At 51.9% G+C, this 22258-nt stretch overlaps 1 protein-coding gene across 1 annotated transcript in view; it reads right to left on the reverse strand.

Moving 5' to 3' along the window:
• LOC119396591 (plexin-B-like) overlaps positions 1-22258 on the reverse strand; it is a 171565-nt gene that overhangs the window by 32078 nt on the left and 117229 nt on the right. Inside the window, 7 exon segments of the mRNA XM_037663867.2 lie at positions 311-403; positions 530-658; positions 2091-2199; positions 3242-3338; positions 3756-3915; positions 4523-4667; positions 14583-14683. Of these exon segments, the coding sequence (XP_037519795.1) occupies positions 311-403; positions 530-658; positions 2091-2199; positions 3242-3338; positions 3756-3915; positions 4523-4667; positions 14583-14683 (834 nt within the window).

Raw genomic sequence — 22258 nt, forward strand, 5'->3', positions numbered from 1 at the left:
GGCGCACCTATGACCAAGCGACGATGTTATGTGGTGACGTCATAATGTGCCGTCATGATGACGTCACAAATTCCGGTGCACTGTGACGTCCTGATGACGTCATCTCACATGATGATTTTTTGCATCATTCGTGTTGACGCCGCCGACGGTCACTTTTCGCGTTTGATGAGCCATCTTAGCGATCGCCTGGTCTTGCACCTTCTTGTGCCCATCTCTTTTGCGCTACTTGATCGACACGCACCTAAGTCTTTCGCCTAAATAAAGCTTATCGCGAGGTCAAAGTACCGCGAGGCAGTCCTCCTGCGCTTACCACGGCCTGCGAGCAGATGATCTTGTTGTTGACGAACCTCGCCTGCACCCGTTCCCGCCTGCCTTCGATGTCCAGCACGCAGTGGAAGTTGTCCTGCAGAAGGGGCGACCACAGTGAATAAGACGCTTAGTTCGCCGTGCAGTACGGATAGGGAGGAGTCGTATACTGGCGAGCAGGGAGAGGTGCCATGCAGGGCTGTAGGAAGAAACGTGTGCTCACCGCTGGGCTGGGCAGGTTTCTCGCCTCGACAGCGACCTCGGTGCGCACCCCGTTGGCCAGCAGCAGGGACGAGTCGGCGCCGAAGCTCGGGCAGTGCTGACGTCCTTTCACCAGAGAGTTCTGCGGACTCTGTCAGGGGGGACAGGAGGAAGAGAGTTGGCTTCATTATTCCACAGGATTATGTATCGCACAAAAGCAACAGTACATGAGAGACTCGGGATATTCCTGAACTATATACCAGCGGCAACGGGCTGCTTTCGTCGAGGTAACAAGACCAGAGGCGTTAGTTACGGAGGGTGCACCCGGGGGTACATCCAAAATATTAATTTCGGGGGGTGCTGTAACCAGGGGTGCTATCTGGACACTGTCAACTTCCGCCATATTGTCAGATTTCGTAATGGCGGCAATTTAAGCCAATGAGAGTGGCCGTAGCAGCCCCCTGAGCCAATCAGAGTTGACAAATGGCAGAATTTCACAATGTCCGGAATAGCACCGCAGAACGCAGGGTGGGTGGGTGGGTGGGTGAGCGCTTGCCTGTAAGAGAGACGAGGGGAAGGGGGGTACAAATCCCTAGATCGAGTTCGCTCGCCACTCCCGATTTCCTTCGGGCCGCGCGTATATTCTTAGCGGTGCAAGGGTTTCAGGCAGTGCATATTGAAGTGGATGTCGTCAAGAAGGCTCGAACTAAACCGCAGGCATGTGGCTTCGGCACTTTCTGACATGGCGCTCGGGCACTTCAGTTTATGCATGCAAACGTTTCGGCCTTTCAGCACCTTACCCTTCATTCCCTATTCGTAAATCTACGCTAGGACGGCAATTCGGGCTAGTTGACTGTTTCGTGATTGCAAAACAACAGCGCAAGAAAAATGGACGAAAACAAAGACTTGTGTTCGTCCGTTGTTTTTGCGCTGTTTTTACGATCGTGAATCTAAATGGGTGCAGGTCGAAAGGAAAATGGATGAAGGACTGCTTCGCCACGAAGGACATAATTTAATTTTTTTTTTCTTCTTAAGCTTGACGAGATCACTAACGGGAACTAGAAAAGCTGCATGGTCATCTGCCCTTGTCAGTTGGTCAGCGCGCCTACGTTTAGCGTAACTGCTGGTGGAAACAGCGACATCTGTAGTGAACGTCGCACGCGGCAGTTACAACAAAAACGTATCGCATACATCGCAGGCCTACGCATGTAATCGGCGTTACCGTGCACTGTTCTCTTCAATACAGCATCGCTATAAATCCTACGCAAGCATCGCATCCGTCGGTGTGGCTTTCTATTCACGCGTGCCTGCGTGGTTGCGATGGTTAAGTGAAGACCATACGCGGCGGCGGCAACCGCCGTCTTTTTTTGACCTAACCACCGGCAATCAATCCAGAGCTGCATCCATCGCCCGGAGCAGCCAAGCGACCACCTCTGAGGCGGCTGGAGCGGAGCCGGTCTACTCCGTGCGAGCGCACTCCCCGCAGTGCGGCCGCCGCCTCCGCGCTCGTCACGCAACAGAGGCACGAGCGGGACACGACGACGTCGACAGCGTTGACGAATAGGAGTGGCGTGTGCACTCACGTTCTCTCCGCTGATGACGTTCCTGGAGCACGAGGTGGCGTTGTGCGTGCAGGTGTTCTCGCTGAAGCACCAGTTGCAGGCGAAGGCGCTCGTCACGCACGCTGAGCATCTGCGGAGCAAAGAAGAAAGATAGACACGCATGCAGTCGGATTGAGAAGGCGGGCATGCGCACTGAGGCTCTCCATCAGCGTTTATAACGAGCGCGCGATTAAGCGGCCCCACTCCGCTAACGAGCGAGCGATTACTGAGGAAAGAGTCGTGCAACTGCGGGCACGACGAGAGTGGGATTAGAACTCGCGTTTTACTTCCCGGCGGTTTTCGAGACAAGAAAACGAAAAGCCCCGGACGATTTATGTGTGTGTGTGGCTTATGAAACACTCAACGCCACGACAACAATGCTCGCCTACTATAACTGCTTCCCATCGCGGTGATCTTTCTTGCAGAGACTTCCTTTCATGCGCCAGCTGCTTCTTCCAGCGTCTGCTGTTTACACGCTGATGCCTATCAACGTGACAATGGAATTCCGCGGCTCAATCATGAAACTAATTGGTTCCGCTTTCCCATGAAGCGCTAACCCATTCGGTCACAGTCTTCGAAACAATGCCTGGGACCACGAATTGAAATAAACTCTACCACATATATTCATAGCAATGCACCTTGGTCCGAGCCGTTGTTGTTATTGTTGTTGTTGTTGTTGTAACCTCTGACATGGCTCATACACACTCTGGGGGATTGACCAAGAATTGATTATGTGAATTTTTTAGGCATTTTGCGTATTCAATATGGATAACCAAAAAAAAAGAAAAAGCGTACGCATAAAGGAAAGAGTGCAGTAACAGTTTTCTTCAAACATTCAGATCAGACACCGTAATCGTAGTGGTACTAGCAGCAGTAGTAGTAGTCCTAACGCAGATCAAGTGACCAGAGGGTGGCGGGAATGAGGAAATAAGTAAGACGAAATCATGATGACGATGATGATACTTAATCACATACACTCGCACTCTTACAGTTCCACTGTCCAAAGGTTTTCACTGCATGGAACAGACTGCAATGTTTTATGCTTCTAACGTATTTCGTTTTTTTTTTTTTTTTTTCCAGCGACGTAATGCCGCGTTCAACATATATATCTTGCCTCGAGAATCCAGACTTACGTTTTGTGGACGGAGCAGTCGTAGAACGTGAACGGTCTGTGCAGGAAGTCGGTGTTCGTTTCGCTGGACCGGATGTACAGCGTCACGTCCACGTGATCTGCGCGCGAGAAGCAATACAGGCGGCGATCAGAGCGCAAATAATGAGCTTACAAATAGGACAAAATGCACTTACGAATCTGATAAGCTTTGCGCATTGCAGTATACTTGGAGAACGGGCCGCGCCAGCTGATTTACAAACCTCGAATGCAGTTGTATGTGACTTCCAATATGTACACCCAATAGCGCGACGCGAAATTCTCGCTGAACGCGAATGTTTCGTGATGCACCTCCTAAGATGGCGGCTGCCGTCTTAGGAATGTTAGTATTCAGCGAAGAAAAGCGAGCGTTTTCCTCCCACGCCTGGCGAGCTTAATACGATCTTTCGCGAGGCCGGGCTTCACTCTTTAGGCATAATTTTCGCTGCAGCAATTCTTTTTAAACCTCCTTGGTCGAGCTCGCACATCATAGTGCTTACCCGATCCGGCGGGTATGGGTGGCCTGTCGGGAACGGCCGGCGTGGAACAGGCGAGTCCGTGCTGCGTGGCCCTCGCCTGGATCGGGGCGCTGTGTCCGAACACGCACTCGTAGTGGGCGCCGCGGGGCAGCTGGGGCAACTGGTTGATGGCGATCTCCACCTGGGAAGGAGGGAGCGAAACCCACAGTGTTTCTCATGCAGTGTGCGTACACGCGCGGGTAGCAGCATCACAAAAGGAAAGTTTTGGGATCAGTGGCATTCGTGCAAGTTACCTTCAACGCCCGCGTGATCGTAACATCACTCCAAGTGAAACCATTTTAAACTATACTCCTAAGGCACAACACTATGTGGCCTGAGACAGATAGATAGATAAGATAGATTACACAGACAGACAGACAGATAGATGAGATAGATTGATTGATTGATTAATTGATTGATTGATTGATTGATTGATTGTCCAGTTTGCTATCCAGAACCAGTGGAATGGAAAGAGAGAGAGAATGTAAGCCTATATTAGATTGTTCACAAACGTGACACGGAGTGTCTGTAGAGTCAGGCACTTGAATAAGTCGACAGACTTCCCCATATGCCTTGTGCAGACTTCATAGCCGGCCTTTTACAGAGGAAAACATTTTGAGAGCCCGGCCTCATAGCTCCCAGAAAGCCACAAACGTGCGCCTAAGTGTCCGTTAGTTGTGAATGGGCGAGTTAAGCTTTCGCTTTATACTGATTGACACAGAGTTGAAAAAAAGACAGGCGTGACTCACGGTGGTCGTGGCCGAGCGGGGCAGCTTCTCAGGCGCGATGGACTGGAAGTCGATGCACTGCTGCGTGTCCAGCGACAGCCACCGCGACGAGCTCCGCTGGTCGGCGCCAGCGGACGCGTTCAGACACTCCGACTGCACCGTGCACCTGCGACGAGGGAGTTTTTTCGAGAGTTGAGAACACGCGAGGTACTTGTCGGTTGGAGCTGATGCCTATAATTACATACTGGTGCGCCTATCTAGTGATCGCGATCAGGGGCGGATACAGGATTTTTCCGAGGAGAGGAGGGAGGGCTGTAAGCTAATGGGAGAACCTGATAGGTCCCCTTTCAGCTTCTAGCGCACAAGACAAGACAAGGCCCAAGCGACAGCCGACGACGGTCCTTATCTCGAGTCCTTGCCTTGACTCGGTGATTGTCTTGTATCGGCTAGAAGCTGGAATGGAGTACCAACATGCCGAAACTTGCATGATTTCATTATAGGGCACCTTATTGCGGGATACAAGGGGGGGGGGGGTCACGATATCAAGCTTGCGTACGCAAGCTGCTCAGGTTTCAGCAAGTTAAACAGACGTCGGGTTCTTTAGTCAGACGTAGTTCTTTAGTCTTTAACTAGTGGTTCCTGGTTATGCAAGTCAGTTGCGTCCCCGAATCTAAAGTTCTCTAACAATGTTCATCTTTCTGTACCCAAGAAGTGTTAGCCCGCAAGTACAACCTGAGCTTCTTTGTACGCTTGCATATTACGGTTAGCGTCCGTTAGCGCACAACCGTTAGCGCGTGCATATTTTGGTTAGCGTTCGGTTAGCGCACAACCGAAGATTTGGAAAGAGAAGATCCTTGTCCGTTAACGTACAAGGATCTTCTCTTTCCAAATCTTCGGTTGAAAGTCCGAATACTGGCTTTATACAGTGCAGGACTCCAGCTGTGGTTCTTTTGCGCACGCCAATACAGACAGACAGGTGCATGAGCATTTTCCACACTCCGAGTCCTCACTTGAATCTCGTCGCTGAGGCCTGAGAGTCGAACCCAATACGTCGCGTAGCGGTCAGTGAAGAACACCGTAACTATCCGCCGAGTTTCACGTGGGCCAGAGGAATTAGCGGGTGCTATATTGGTGTGATATGCGGGCATGAGCGGCTCTGATACATATGCAGAAACTTTTAGACTAAGCATATGGAAGCTACTTGTGGCCCGCATTTTCACAAAGCCTTGCTTTCTATAGAACGCCCGAAAAAAAGATAGAGAAAGAAAAATTGAGCTGGGAGCGGCCCCCTCAATATTCTTTGTAGCACTTAGCGCTCCCCCGTCACTATATGTGTACTCTCGGCAGGAGAGAAGCCTCTACAGAGTGATTCACCCGCGACTGCCCATTTGAAACCTCGGTCACCGAGCTCACCCGAGAGACAACAGGCAGTAACAAAACATGAGACCATCCCCGCGTGCACACGACGCTCGCGCCGAAGTCTGGTCCCCCTGTCGGCGCAAAACGGCGTCAAACCTACACGTATACGGACCCCACACCCCAGCTGCCGCCCTTGGCGCGTGCATAATTGATGGGGACCGGTGGCACCAAAGCAGCACGTGGCCCTGACCGCAGCACCCCCCCCCCCCCCCCGTCTACCTAAATGCTACTACACGATGCCGCTAAAGCGCGCGCGGTCGCTCGTCGCATCAGAGACACACCGCCACTGGCTCACATCCCGTACACGCTGACGTCCCGACGCCGCCAAAAACCGCGGCCCGGCCCATCTTCGTCCATTATGTAGCGGCCGATGCGGGCACCCGATAGACGTGACGCAGGCGGCGTTGTGCTTTTACACTGAGCACTGCTGCGAGTGAGTGTGCGTGTGTGTGTGTGTGTGTGTGTGTGTGTGTGTGTGTGTGTGTGTGTGTGTGAGGGGGGGGGGGGGTCGACTGCCCTTTGTGCCGCCCCCGACAGACAAACAGACGCACAAGTCTTCGCGGTGCTCGCCGACCCGTTAAAGCAACAGGAGATTTACAGTGGGCGATAGAATGGGGAGATGGAAAGAAAAGAAAAAAGTTAATGCGGTCGGGCAATATAGAGCCGGCAAGAAGATGGGTGCCGTGCAGGGAAGATTGAGGAGGAGGGTAGAGAGATGGCACATTAAGCTGGTCAGCGCGGGCCGGCGTGCAACTGCTAAAAGCCGGTCCCGCGCGTTCCGTTCCCACGGATGGACGACGACGATCTCGCATCCACGGCCAGCTGTGGCCAAGAAATGTCTTCCCGTGCCACTCAGCTCAGCTCAGCAAAATAAGTCATGTAGGTTGTCGGTACTTAGTTACATTGGTTTTTGTGGCGCAAAAGCGACTGAGCGTGAATTGATCGAGGGGGAAGAACGTACCACTCGGGGAAATGTTCCGTCAGTTTATCATTATTAATACAGTCGGTGTAATTTGACGTCATCTCTATTTGTATATATGACGATGAAAAGGAAGAGAAGAGCCAGTGACAAGGAGTTGCCAACGTTTACAATACCATCGTGTACGTAAATATATAATGTCCCGTCGTCTAAATAACCTACTCCTTTCACGTCTTTCATCCATGTATGCGCTGAGGAAAACTATCCCTAGTCCAGGGGCGTAGCCAGAAATTTTTTTCGCGGGGGGGGGGGGGGGGGGGGGTTCAACCATGCTTTATGTATGTTCCTGCGTGCGTTTGTATGTGTGCGTGTATATATACACAAGCAAAATTGAAAAATTTCGGGGCGTTTGAACCCCCCCAACCCCCCCCCCCCCCTTGGCTACGCCCCTGCCCTAGTCGTTTATAGTTGGAATCGTTGAATAATGTCATTGACTAGGTGGCTATATTCCCTCACAGAGCCAGACACAGTGGCGCATAAATACATGAAGCGCGCTTGGTGCTTCAGCGATTTGGGGGGGGGGGGGGTGCTATACATCACTGCGCCCCCCCCCCCCCAAAGCCGAAATTTTGGATAAAGCCCTGTAGCTGGACTATTAGATCAGCTACGAGTTAGCATTTCAGCTCCAGCAACATGTTTCATTGCGAGGAGCGGTGCGTTTTGATTGCACCAGAATCGATGGTCGCGTTGTGAGCTCTGTGACGCGACTCAAGCATGCTACAAAGGGATGCAGCTGCATCCCTTTGTAGCATGCTAGCTACATGCATGTCGGCAAAGAAGCCGTCAGCAATGACTGCGCGGACACCGGGCAAGACACTACGATCGTTGGATATTTAGACATTGCGACGGCTTCGCTGTTCGCTGAAACAGTTCCGGCAAGTACAGACTGGGCTTGCAGCCTACTTCCATCACGGCAAGCAGCTGAGTATTGGTGTAGAGCGGGGACAAAGGTCAGGCGAAAAAAAGTCCAGGTCACGCGAGTGACTGCTGCAAAGGTTGTCCCGCAGCCGGTACAGACCGGCAGGCAGGCAGCCATTGCCGTTTTGCTACTGCAAGCTTCTGGCACCGTCTTTTCACCAAGGCAAACAAGCGCCGAGCGAAGGCAGAGGCCCCGCGTGTGTGTATGCGTGCGCGAGCTCCGCAGCGCAAGAAACGGCGTCCGCGGAAAAAGCAAAGACGGAAAGAGAGTGGAGGAAGCGAGGGAATCCCTCGTAAACTTTCGCCCACGCCGCCATGCAGGCAGCGGACAGCAATGGCACGGTCCATAATACGAGACGCGCCACCGGGAGCCGCCGCTACCACGACAGCAACAGCCAGCAAAGTAAAAGCAAGCAAGCAGCAGTGTCGGAGGACGAAAATGTTTCGGAGGAGAAACCCATAACCGCGCGCCTCTTTCTCTCCGGACGTCGCGCCGCTGCGGTCCATAAATCCTGCAACGGCGGTGGCGGCAGCCCCTTCCCGCATCTACCCTCGCCCTCGTGTGACGGAGGACAATGACGGTGGCTGGATTTGTTGCGCCTTGCCCGCCTTCATCTCTAACCCCCCACTGTAACACATACAACACGCGCAGCTTCGCCTCTACTGCTCCTATGTCACATATCCCGCCCAACCGCGCCAGGGATTGGGGGCTGGGGGTGGGGGTGGGGGGCGACTTCCGAGGAAGAGGAGAGCAGTCCCCGATCGGGGTGGGGGAGGGAGTGCCCACCGAGACCATCCCTCGTAATAACCGTTGCGCGCGCTCATAAAGGCCGGACGCGGCGTAACGCCGCCAGCGCGCGCTGCCTTCGCGCTCGCGACGGAATAAAGCATTCATATGGAAATGGATCGAGGCCCCGAAAGAGCGCGCGCGCGATGCACTTTGTGTATGCTTCCCAGAGAGTGACTCTGCCGAGCAGGCAAGCACACCCACCCAACGCCATCACCCTTCGCTCAGCGCGTCGCATTCGATGTGATAGCCTGTATACAGCTGCGGGCCTAGCGGGGGACAAATCCCGGAGTCATGATGACTATACGTATCCCAGCCAAGTCAAAGGCGCGATGCCTTTTTCCGGATTATCGTTAGAAAGCCAGCGACAAAGCCACCGCGACCCCCGAATTTCCCGGAGGAGATAAAACGGGGTCTTTACGGTCGCTTTCTGTTGTTGTGCCAGAGCACCTGACCGAACGGGGAAGCGAACAAGCACCTGCACTTCGTTGGAAGTTCACGGCATCGCGGTCAGCGTCTACCCTGCGACCAAGAAAAGGGTCCGCACCTGCCACCTGGAGGCAGGGACTTAGCCCTGCATGCATTGTCTGAAATCCAGTCGTTTCAGCCAGACACCTCGATTGACGCCAGTCGTTCTTCGACGGAAAGCAGCATTCCTGAGGACGATGGAAAGGCTGCTCCACACCTGCGGCCGGTGGATCGTCAGGAGACTAGAAGAACGTCAACACCTGCGGCCGGCGGATCGTCAGAAGACTAGAAGAACGTCAACACCTGCGGCCGGCGGATCGTCAGAAGACTAGAAGAACGTCAACACCTGCGGCCGGCGGATCGTCAGGAGACTAGAAGAACGTCAACACCTGGGATCAAAGAGCCACCCTGTCAACAATGGACTGGTCCCCTATTTAAGACCGGCCTGGTCCGTTGTTAGGGAGACGCCCCAGCCGACTTGGTCGAGCTGGCAGGCTCTGTACTGCGATATCTTGCTATGACCTGCTATACCTGCTATAAACGTTGTTAAGTTTTGGTAAACGTTTTGCCTCTTTGATCTGCCCACAGCGATAGTCCGACATCTCCGACATCATCGGCTCGCCAGCCTCCCGGCTTTTCTTCGACACGAAACCCCCATTCGTAACAGTGGTGGCAGTGGTGGGATACCACGACCCCGTATCTCGAGCTGCGCACCCGAGGGCCTATACCCACTTCGTAACAGTGGTGGCAGCGGTGGGATACGCTACCCTCTTCTCATCTTTGGACAAGGTGGGATACGCTACCCTCATCTCAACGTTTGGCTTCGCTGGGATACGCTACCTCACCTCAACGTTTGGCTGCACGGGATATGCTACCCTGATCTCAACGGTTGGAAAGTTGGATCAGATCCCTGCAGGCCCGAGGCTCGAGGACGACCACGACACCGCTCGACGGCAGCCACGAGTTCGACCGGAGTCGACAACTTTGGTTGGGTGAGTGCCCAACGTTTACTGGTCATTTCGCCAGACCTCTCTAGCACAGGCAGATGTTAGGAGAGAATTTTGTGTTTTTTGTTTGATTTACTCACTTTAAACCACGATATTAGTTTTAAAGTAAGAGTAAATGTTGTAAGAAAGCATCACGAGGGACGAGATCGCGATGGAGAAGTACCTAGCGCAGGACCTCCTCGAAATTTGTGAGGACTTGGGCATTTCCGCCGGGTCCGCAAAAACAAAGGAAGCGATTCTCGAGGTGATGCGGGCGGAGAACGTGACCATCGAGGAAGCTGACGAGACTTGGGAGGAGATTTGCGAGAAAGGGCAGAAGGCGGAGGAACGCGAAATGCGTGAAAAGCGGGAGGCCGAGGAACGCGAAAGGCGCGAAGAGAGGCAGGCTCAGAGGCGTCGCGAAGAGCGAGTACATGCTCTTAGGACGAAGGAGCTTCATGATGAAATTGAGGCGAGTAAGTGGCAACGAGCACGATACTGTCTCCCCGTCTTCAAGTCAGGCTTGAACATTGAGACTTTTCTCGCTGGCTTTGAGACCGTCTGCGAGGAGGTCGGCGTTAGCCGAAACCTTTGGTTGGAGAAGCTTGTCACGTTGCTGCCGCGCCAAACTGCATGCGTTTTGGAGCGCTTATCCGCTGAGGAAGCGCAAGACTTTGATAAGGCCAAAGAGGCCTTGTTGCGCCACTTCGCAGCTCCAGGTCCTGCTAACTGCAAAGGTCGAGACAGTAAAGCCCTAGCGCATGAGGCGCATCGAAAGGCGCAGGCGGTCGATTCGCGCCGCAGAGACCAAGAGGTCAAGAAACGTCGCGAAGCGCTGGAGGCCGAGGCCCGTCGTAAGGCGATAGAGGACGCCGAAGCCCGTCGCGAGGCGCTAGAAGCCGAAGCCCGTCGCGAGGCGCTAGAAGCCGAAGCCCGTCGCGAGGCGCTAGAGGCCGAAGCCCGTCGCGAGGCACTAGAGGCCGAAGCCCGTCGCGAAGCGCTAGAGGCCGAAGGCGATCGCGAAGCGCTAGAGGCCAAAGCCGATCGCGAGGCGCTAGAGGCCGAAGCCGATCGCGAAGCGTTAGAGGCCGAAGCCGATCGCGAAGCGTTAGAGGCCGAAGCCGATCGCGAAGCGCTAGAGGCCGAAGCCGATCGCGAGGCGCAGGACGCCGAAGTGCGTCATAGTTATGAAAAGGCCGACTTCGAAGGCCAAGAAAAGGGTTGTACCCGCGACAGTGGTACACCGCCACGAATAGAGACAGCTCAGGGCGAGCTGGCTGACTTAGAGCGTGTCGGGACTAACGTTAGGTCAGACGCACAGACACCTAGCCGCGGCCCCGAGAATCAGTTAGTTGAGCCGTCTCGTGCTTTGGCAAAGCAAATTGAATGCGGCGTACTTGCGAGTACGAGTGCCGATGCTGCGGGCATTCCGAGCAGTACCGAAAGGAAAAGGCGTAGGCGAAAACGCGTGAAGGCAAACGCGAGAGCGACGAGTGGCGTTAAGCGCACAAAAGTGGCTAGGCGCGATGACGTCATCTGTCGAGACGCCAAGATCCAGGTTGGGCCTAAGAAATCGAAAAGGCCCGCTAAGAAGAGATGGAAGTTGAGACAGCTGCGGAGATCCAGATTTGGCGTCAGGCGCGCTAAAATGGCCAAGCGCGATGACGTCATCTCTCGAGACGCCAGGTTAAAGGCTAGGCTTCAGATCACGAAGAGGCCCACCAGGAGAAAGGTACAGGAATCTCCGAGAATGCCTACTGGAAAAGGTCTCAAGTTCAGACTCCTGCGGAAACTGAGATCTAGATTGAGCGTGAAGCGTGTCGCGAGGACCCGAATTTCAAGTAAATTCAAGCGCCGTTGTCATCGCCTAATCTCTCCTACGCGAAGAAGCGGCAGGAGCGCAGCGAGGTGTCGCGTACACCGGATTAGCGACAAAGGCTGTTCCTCGCAGTGGCAAAAGGGTAACGGCTTAGCCCGGAGGGGTACAAAGGGCAGACAAAACCGCTGGTATGCCGGTTTGTCTGAGTTCGGCGACCACGGTACAAAGGTAGCCGCTACTAAGTGTGTCGGACAGGTTTGTTCCCTGTCCCTTTGTCCAGATCGGACCCCTCGAAAAGTGTGGAATGCGCGGCTCCCAAGAGTTCGTCTGAAAGGGTGCGTTTGGAGACACCCTGGGATAACCGCAGCATAAAGATGAATTGACATCTTGAAAGAAGTTAGTGTGTTAATGTGTACTAACGAATTGAGGAGTGAAATTTTGTAATTTGTCACTTTCCTCCTCATTGTAGCAGACTTTGAGACGTTTGTTTGGGTTATTTGTTTCTTTTTTTTTAGCTAGAAACATGACCGTCAGCGCTAGTGTAGAGAGCTATGAATTGTTTTAACGACGATGTAGGCTGAGCGTTAAGAGCCTCCGATTAAGATACCTTTGTTTTGGTATTTAGAAGCGCGAGCGTTAGGACGGGTGAGAAGAGCTGTTCGTTGTGTTTACAGAGATGAAGGCTGAATGAGAAAAGCCTCTGTATAACATACCTTCTTACGTGTTTTTTTGTACGTGTTAGTATGCGCGTCAGTGTAATTTTAGTTTCTCATTGTTTTGTGTTAAACACGTGAGTTTGATTTTCAGTTTATTTCGTTTTGTGTTAAACACGTGAGTTTGATTTTCAGTTTTACTTCGTATTTAGTTTAAAGCGCTTTGTTTTCTTATGTAATACTCATTTGCCGAGTGCAATGAGCGAGAGCGTTTTAGCGAAAGGCTAGTGCTGTTTATCTTGAAATGTTTGTTGATAAGCATTCAGAACACTTGCGAGTGGTGCCAAGGCGCTCGATTTGGGGAGCACTTAGTGAAGTGTTTGTAGTTTTGGGGCAAAATTCAGTCTTCCCCAGCTGCTTCGATCGTCCCTAATCCGCCGATGTCACCTTTGAGAATCGCTCGCGAAGACATTCTGATTGGTTTTAGCAGTGTCACGTACTGACACTTAGCTAGAGGCACGTCCTCACTTTGGTATTCTTCCTGAGATACGTTGCTCGTGATGTTTTAATTTTAGCTTAGCGTAGTCTCTAGGAAATGTTTTGTTCTTTTATGCTAGTCTGGCGATTTGATCAGCATTTGGAGGGCACTTGCTTTGGCCAGAGTGGTTTGGCTTTGTGTTGAATCTTGGCAGTTCCAGTGAACCGCTGCTGAGCCATGGAGGTCACTCCTTGAGGAAAGAGCTGTACGACCACAGTTGACAACGGTCAACCAGCATCGCATCATCCGAGCTGCGTTTGACAGCTCGAATTCTGGATGCATTGTCTTGTGGCGGGGGTGCTGTTGTGCCAGAGCACCTGACCGAACGGGGAAGCGAACAAGCACCTGCACTTCGTTGGAAGTTCACGGCATCGCGGTCAGCGTCTACCCTGCGACCAAGAAAAGGGTCCGCACCTGCCACCTGGAGGCAGGGACTTAGCCCTGCATGCATTGTCTGAAATCCAGTCGTTTCAGCCAGACACCTCGATTGACGCCAGTCGTTCTTCGACGGAAAGCAGCATTCCTGAGGACGATGGAAAGGCTGCTCCACACCTGCGGCCGGTGGATCGTCAGGAGACTAGAAGAACGTCAACACCTGCGGCCGGCGGATCGTCAGAAGACTAGAAGAACGTCAACACCTGCGGCCGGCGGATCGTCAGGAGACTAGAAGAACGTCAACACCTGGGATCAAAGAGCCACCCTGTCAACAATGGACTGGTCCCCTATTTAAGACCGGCCTGGTCCGTTGTTAGGGAGACGCCCCAGCCGACTTGGTCGAGCTGGCAGGCTCTGTACTGCGATATCTTGCTATGACCTGCTATACCTGCTATAAACGTTGTTAAGTTTTGGTAAACGTTTTGCCTCTTTGATCTGCCCACAGCGATAGTCCGACATCTCCGACATCATCGGCTCGCCAGCCTCCCGGCTTTTCTTCGACACGAAACCCCCATTCGTAACACTGTGGATGTCAGCTCCTCAGAGACGTCTTAATGTGAAGAACCGGCTGTGTTTATTTCGTCGCTGAGCTCTTTGACACTGGATGACTGATGCGGTAACTTCGTTATCAATGAGATAAACGCGTATAAACTTCGCCCCGCGTTTACCTCTTTTTTCATGTTAGCGCCGTATGTGTTGTGAAAGCCCGCATAATCAGTAGCCCACTGTAAGTATAAACTAGTATTGTTTTCAACCGCGAAGAAGCTTGACGGAAGTTTCGCCAATCAACCCGGTCCTGTGCTTGCAGCGGCCACGTTATCGCCGCAAACTTCTTATCTCATCTGTCCACCTAACCCTCTGACTCCCCCTCGCGTGCTTGCCTTCTCTTGGAATCCAGTCTGTTACTCTTAATGACCAGTGGTTATCTTGCCTACGCGATACATGCCCTGCCCATGCCCGTTTCTTCTTGATTTCGACTAAGATGTCCTTAATAGCTGTTTGTTCCCTGATCCACTCTGCTCTCTTCTGATCCTGTAAGGTTACACGTTTAATTTTCCGTTTCATCGCGATCGACTTACCTTTTTTCGAGCGAACACCATCCGCAGTAGGGGTTCCTGGCCTGAAGACATTGGTCGCACGTGTTGTACTGCTGGCAGCGATCCACGCGGACTTTGCTGACCTGCGGAAAACACGCGTAAGCAGCGGTCGTCAAAACAACATTCGGAACAGGCCAGGAAACAAAGCATAAGCTGCAGTAGTGTGTAAAACATTGGGGGCTCTATTATAATTTTATACGGGGTCCAGACAAAAACGGGTGCTAAAGCAGAATCATATCAAAAAGGCAGAATCAACAGGTATACCTCCTTCCGCGCATACTGAACGCACAGATCTGGTGGATGTGAGAATGTGACGTTTAATATTTCGAGCATTGCTATTCCACACCGCGGATCAAAGGCGGTCCGTATGCATATAAGCGAAACATTCCGAGTGGCGTGTGGAAAGAAACGAACGTTTATGTCGGAACCCTTGTAGAAAACCCGCGTGTTTGTTAGCTGAAAGCATTTTTCACATGTTATTAGAACGACAGTTGAGTGTGTTGTCGGGTTTTCAGGGATGTTACACTCCGTCATTCACGACCGGAAGCCACTGAGTCGCATTATGTTGCAGCAAGCTTTTTTTTTTTTTGTACGTTTCCTGCTTTTTGCTGGAAAAAAAGGGGGGAGGGGGAGGGGGGGAGGGTTGGCAGATATTCATAAAGTCTCAATACATATATACTACTACTTTCGTGGTTCATATGACCAGCATGTGTGAAGCCACTGAGCCTAAACATGCAGCGTTTTACGGCAAATACTTGCAGTACAACATCGTTCATACGCTTAAAAAAAAAAAAAAAAGCCGCTAGAAAAAAACGCACTATCCGGGAAGACGTACAATTCAAATTCACTAAAACATCGCGCACTTTCGCTTGATATAAACATCGCGAACGTTGGCACTAGGAAGGCGTACGAAACGGGAACTTATGAACGGGGTTCTACTGTATCTCCAATGAATTATGCTCTCGAGCGGCACTGCCGACAACGGCGCGCAAACAAGCGTTGTCACCGCATGTCAGCGGATCTCGTGTCAGCGCTCTCCCTTCTTTTTCTCATGTCGTTAAGTGTGTGAGCGTTCTCGAACAAGAGGCGCGCATGCAGCTAAAAGCGGCATGGACGGGGCGCGCTCTCTACCACGCTTTTGGCGGACACAAAGGATTCCTCGGCGTTGCCGTGAAAGCAAGCGGCCTCCACGGACTCTTTTGGACAGAACAAACAAAAAAAGGCGTCCAGATCAGGATCAGCCACGAGGCGGCTCGCACAAAGGAGGCGACGGCGGCGCTTGCCAGCGCGCAGCAGCGAGGCGATATGACGCCGCTGTGGCGCTAGTGGTGGTGGCGGAGCACAACGCGCGCAGTCGGCCAGTGGCATGCCGGCGGAATGCGCGGCGTCCCTTCAGGCCGTTGCTCCCGCAACTGCCTTTGATTCCGAGCAATGTGCACTCGCCGTCAGGACGCGTGTGTACGCTCGAACGAGCGCGTGTGCGCTGAATTGAAGGTTGACAGGAGCGGCGGTAGTACATGTAGGTGCGGCAACCCGCGGTTTGTCCCGAGTGCGGACAGAACACGTCGAAGTGTGTGCGTGCCATTCGCGCTGCCAGGGTTGCGAGTGCGGTCATGCCGTGTTCTTATAATAACCCGAGTATAATGGCAGTATAGTATAACACTGCCAGTATAGTATAATACTGGGGAGTCCGAATATAATGGCAGTCAGTCGCAGCATTCTAGCTCCTTCTCCGTGAATCATAGGGGTTGTGCAGCAAAGACAGCTCTACAGGCACTCCGCCCTCCTCCTCAGTTATGGGTCTACTTTAAGTTCGGCAACTGGAATCATGCGTCAATCCAGGGCTTAAGGATAACGTCCCCCGGTGTGAAGAGAGATACAAATAAGACAAAGGCAGGGAGGCCAACCAGAAATTGAAACATCCGGTTTGCTACCCTACATTTGGGGGAAAGGGAAAGAGATGGAAAAAAAGAACGGTGAGGAAAGCAAACGCGCAAGAAAAGATGCACACACGCACACAAGAAAGAAACGTAAATGTGAGGAGCGGGATTATTATAGGCTATCCAATAGGCAACTGAGTATAATTCTTTCATGAGAGAGAAAAGACCATTTCCACTTTTGTGCTTATTCTGTATTAGTACAAAAGTGTTCGAACTTCAGAGGCTATCCTAAGGTGGGCTGAGGTGGATAGCCTCCATCGTCGTCTTTTCGCATTAAAGATGGGATAAAGTTGTTTCCCTCTCTCTCTCTCGACGCGCACATGTACGCACGTACTCCTTCCTCCTCTCCCTTCCACACACACAAACACACACGGAGAGAGAGGGAGGGGAGACAGAGAGTAACTCATATCCTCGCTCTTCCGCGGGAATCACCGAAATCGGTTCGAGAAAATTGGCGAAAGGACAGCTCCGAATCGCTCGATTCCGTTCACGCAAACGGACGCTCGAGAAGCCAGTACGTTTACGTGGACGGACAGTCGTGAGGCAGCTCCATCTTTCGTTCGGATTAAGACTTCTCCGAGGATTACCGGATTGCCTTGCCGATAAAGAAGAGTTCTGTCGACAGGAACGCGGCCGTATACGACGCCACACGTCTGCGCCGCCAAAACCGAATGCGAGAAGAAGAAATAGACGCCGATCTCGTGGGCTGGCATCCGGCGCTGGGTAAAAAAAAAATGAAGTCGTGTACAGTCTTCGTACGTATCGCTGCGATCGACGAAAGGCTGCTGGGCGCGCTCTTTTTTTTTTCTTTTTTTTTGCGCGCGATGGGAATAGTAGGTGGCTCTGCTTAGTCTACCCGTAAATGTATAGTTTCATGCAGCGTAAGCGTGTCAAGCATCCTGACTTTGCCGTGAAGCATCCTGACGTTTTGGCATTTGTGCGGAATTCCATAATGCTATTTAAGCCTGACAGATCAGCGTTCTACCAGCGTGACAGATCAACGACTCCTGAACGACCGCACCCACGCTCACCGATTGTTGTTACGGTGCGTCTAAAACAGCCATGGGTTGTGATGGGAGTGCTGAGATATGCTCTGTCACTGTTGTGTCATAAGCCTGCCTAGACAAGCGAGTTTACATTGAGTGATTTCTGCCAGGAATGTATACCCCCCCCCCCCCCCGCTTTCTTGTAACACCCAAAGTCGATATTCTGGATAAACCCATAGTTTATGCTGTCTTCAAGTGTTCTGTGCACGTGCGAAAGTTCGCAGTTGTCCGATGTCCCCTCTTTCTCTCATTTTTGTCGGCTGATCATGTAGGCTGTTTGTATCATTCGGCTCTATTGCATAGTGCTGCTTATGATGCACTGACATGACGAATACTCTTCGATGGACGAACTCAAGCTGCATGAATATGCGCGAAGTTCTAGAAGTGCGTATGTAAAGTACCATTGCGATCAGGTCGCGACAACAGCGCTTTTCGAGCGGAATTCGGAAAGCGCCGTTTCCAAACCTGCCTGGCGCCGCGGAAGGCAGTTAGGAACAAACGATCGAACCAATACAGAAGGCTATAGATATATGCCGCTCGTGCTGCGCGATTCTCGAGCTCTCGTGCGCCCCGGCGTTCAAACCTGACAAGCGGCCATCAAAAGTGATTGCACGCGCAACTGTACAGACACAGCAGTTAAAATAATTGACGAGCAGTGCTTGGTTACGAAGACATAGGAGGCGACGGGAACGCGTTATCTGGCGCGCCACTTCACGCGATTTGGCTTTTACAACGCTGCACGCGACTAAAGTTAGGCGGGAAGAAGAACACAAGGCCGGGGAGAAGCAAAGTCGAGCAAGAAAGAGTCCGGGTGCCACGCGGCGGGGCCCTACATGGATCAAGCGAAGACCGGACACGCGCAAGTTGATAACTGCGAAAAGTAAAACTGTATAAGAAGAATAAGAGGGGGAAGCCAAGTGCCGGCCAGCAAGCACGAATAAAAGACAAACGGCTCAGCACCGCCCGGCGACCCGCTAAGCCCCGAATGGATGACCGCCAGCGTGCGCGCACGCACGCCAAGGCCATGGTCGTATTTCGAGATGAGCCGACCGTATCTTTCCGGTCGCCCCCCTCCTTTCCCTGGAGTCCGGCTGAAGATCGCCGCTCATTATGCTCACTGGCTCTCTGACGAAGAGGGGGCGTAAGGGGCGAGGGGGTTCTTTCTGAAGTCTCGTGCCACGTACGTACGGTCAACCCGAGGAGATGTTAGATGCACTCGGTGTGCCGTCTTCTTGGTGACGTCTTCCGCTCGCTCCTTTATAACTGGCGTAGAAGTCCGACGCGCGCGCGGTTGTTCACGGCGTACGGGGGCCCCCCGCGAAATTACAGGCCTTGTCCCCCGCAAGCCAGCGCTTGACGTTGACGGTCCTTTTGTTCGAATGCAGCGGCGCTGCCGCTCTATATAGAGGCGGAATCTGCTGGCTGTCAGACGTCGCGGAGTTGCGTCCGCGGCCACTGCCCGCCGCGCAGTCAGCGAGCGTATAGACAGTGTCCCCCCAACCCACACCCTGAACTCTCTCGTTCGCCTTCCCGACTTCCTGTTTATTCTGTACACGGTTCGGATCAGTAAGTGTAATGACACGCCTCTTAGAAAAAAAAAAACACGGATATTGCTTTTCTAGACATTTTGATGAAGCAGCGCGCGAAGGACACAATCACGCATACATAAAGGTGACGCAAACACAAGCGCTTTATGTATGCGTGATTGTGTCCTCTGTGCGCTGCTTCATCAAATGTCATGGCGCACCAACTATAGCCCATCAGTGCATATTAGGTCCTTTTCTAGGCGGCGAATTATGGCTATGACAGCTATAGACGCTTTAGTGGCTATTTCGCTGCGAACTGCTGTAGATACGTCGGGTAAAACAAAAGTAATAATGAGGCACGGGACAGATTAGGAGCCACAGGTTCGGTGGCAAATTGAAGGAAGGCGTGCGAGCCCGAAGATCAACCAGGACAAACCTTATACGTCAGAGCTCATAGGTATTTAGCATTCGCTTATTATTATTTGTATACAAAACAAGCAATGTTACGAGCGAAATCAGGTGTAAAAGCCCGCTATTGGACTTTACCCCGGATCGTTCCTTCCCATTTCCGCAACGCAGGCCAACGCAAGCCTTCCACTTCCTTGAAAGAGCGTACGCTTGGGTATATACGAACGTGAGCTCACTTCCTCGCTCACTGCAACAAATTTACTGCGCGGCGAGTTTACTCTCACTCGCGCGAGGGTCGTTAGGAAACGGTGTTCAAATTTTACTCAGCTTCTGTAAGTTTTTCGTGCCGCCAATGAGCGAATTGTGCAACGAATTAAGCTGAGTTAACAACGACGAGCACTCCTCTATATCCGCGTTCTGGTAGGTCACGTGCTCCACAGATACTACGCAAGCGATCCTCTTCATCCAGCTCTATCCTCGCACTCAGATTGGATGCATCTTGTTACGGAACCGCCGTACTTTCTTGACACGCCTGCCTTGGAACGTAACGAGAGCTCGGCGAGCAAACAGCACGGGAAATCTTGTTTGCCGTTGCTGGAGGGGTGAAACACGATAAAAAAAGGCAAGACCGAAGTGAAACACTTTGAGATGGGCACTGTCTCCGCGGATGTGTTTGTGAAGAGAAACAGAGAGGGGGGCGGGGTGGACACGGGGCTCAGGTGCGAGCTCGCAACTCCGGAAATGAGCGAAGCCGACAGAGCAGCGGGGCATCCTGCGGGCGAACGGTGTTGGTGTTGGGGTCGAATCGCTGAAGACGACAAGGGTTGCGATGTGGGCTGGTTGGTGAATCACTTGAACAGCTTTGATGCAGCGCGAAACGAAGCACGGACGCGAGAAGGCACAAAAGGCGCTGTGTAGCATCCTTACGTGCCTTCTCGTGTGCGTACGGAAGTAGGAGAATTGTCCGAGGGTCTCGTTTTCTGTATTATACAAAACTAATGAAACCAACAGACAATTAAGCCAAGAAAAGCACGTGAGACATTATTTGTGGTTTCTTTACTGTATTGTAATGATTCTCATTTAAAGTGGACGAAAAATCACCCTTTCCGTCGGCGGGATCCGAATCCACAACCTTCGAATTACTCGTGTCCGTGTTAGAGCGGAGCTCACACGAGCGCCGTATCGTCCGCAGCCTAGCGAAGGAGGGTGAGGAGGAGGGGAGAGAGTCAAGTATAGCATAGCCATATATGGTATAGAAAAGCGAGGTGGTGGGAAAGGGAAGTGAGGATGAGGAATAATAATAATTGTTGGAGTTTTACGTCCCTAAACCACGAAACGATGATGAGAGACGCCGTAGTAGAGGGCTCCAGAAATTTCGACTACCTGGGGTTCTTTAACGCGCACCTAAATGTAAGTACACGAGCTTCAAGCACTTTCGTATCCATCAAAAAAGCGGCCGCCGCGGCCGGGATTCGATCCGGCGACCTTCGGGTCAGCAGCAGTGACGTAGCCAGGGGGTGGCACACCGGTACGACGTTCAGTCAGTCAAAGCCACGCATAATTTTTTTTTTTCGTTTAGCTCTACGTCAGTGCCGAAGGCGGCCAAACGAACCAACGAACGACGTCGGGGCAGGTGCTCGGAACCGAGGCAAGTCGCGGCGTCGGCGCAACGCCAACGGGGCCAAGCCGCGGCGGCATCGACCCAACCCGGCCGGGTTTACCGAGACAGGCACGTCCGTCGTTCCGCGAGCAGCGCCGGCGGCGAGGGTTGAATGACACGCACGCACGACTACGCGAGGGTACAAGAGGCGCCGCCGCGGTCCAATCTATCACGCTGTTGACGCCACCTTCAACCAGTTTACTTCCGTTAGTAATCAATTCAGTTTGTTTCGTGAAACATCAAGAGATGAAGAACGTCTGAGAAGCAATGCCTGACAAGATTCTCTCTTCCTCGCGTATTCGCAGCAACTAGGCATGTACCAAAAAAAGAAAAAAAAAGAAAAGATAACCCTTGCAATGAAAACGAAAGTACACCAGTCTAAATCAGTATACAAAAGAAAACAAAGATGTGTAAAACTTGTTAAGAATATAGAACAGTTCACTGCTTAAAACCAATAAGGCAAGGTAAGAGCAATACCCTCGCCACGGGGAAGAGAAATGTAAACAAGAATCAGAAAATTTTAATATTTAGATGGAGTCCTGTATGATTTAACGTGCTCTGAGTTCATATTCCTGTTCAAAAATAGCACAATGCACTACCAAAATCAGTTTATATTGTTGCGTGGAAAATACTAATTTTCATTAACTAGTTTTTTTTTTTTTTTTTACTTTAGACGCCCGAACAGATTGCTGAAGAGCTTGCTTTCTTCAGCTGTGCGTATTTCTTACGCGGCAGTAGCACGCAGTGAAATACGTGCGCGACCGTCGCGCGGTTGACGGTGGCATATACGCACAACTTCACGTTTTAGCGAATAATTTATTTGCACTCTAGGTGTTCGGAGATTCCCCGAAAGCAGCACCTGTTGCGTCACACGGAGGTTGTTGTTTTTCAAATATTTTCAAATGTTTTTTTAAGTACATTGCAGAAGCGTGGTGAGCTGGGCCAGTTGGTAATGATTTATTGCGGAACAGCGCAAAAAAGGACAAAAAAAAACAAAAAAAAGAGATGAGAAAGAGAGACAAACAAGCTCTTGTTTATGTCTCTTTCTCATCTCCGGTGTTTCTTCCTTTTTTTACGC

Source organism: Rhipicephalus sanguineus, chromosome 6 (genome assembly GCF_013339695.2).
Source record: "Rhipicephalus sanguineus isolate Rsan-2018 chromosome 6, BIME_Rsan_1.4, whole genome shotgun sequence".
NCBI lineage: Eukaryota > Metazoa > Arthropoda > Arachnida > Ixodida > Ixodidae > Rhipicephalus > Rhipicephalus sanguineus.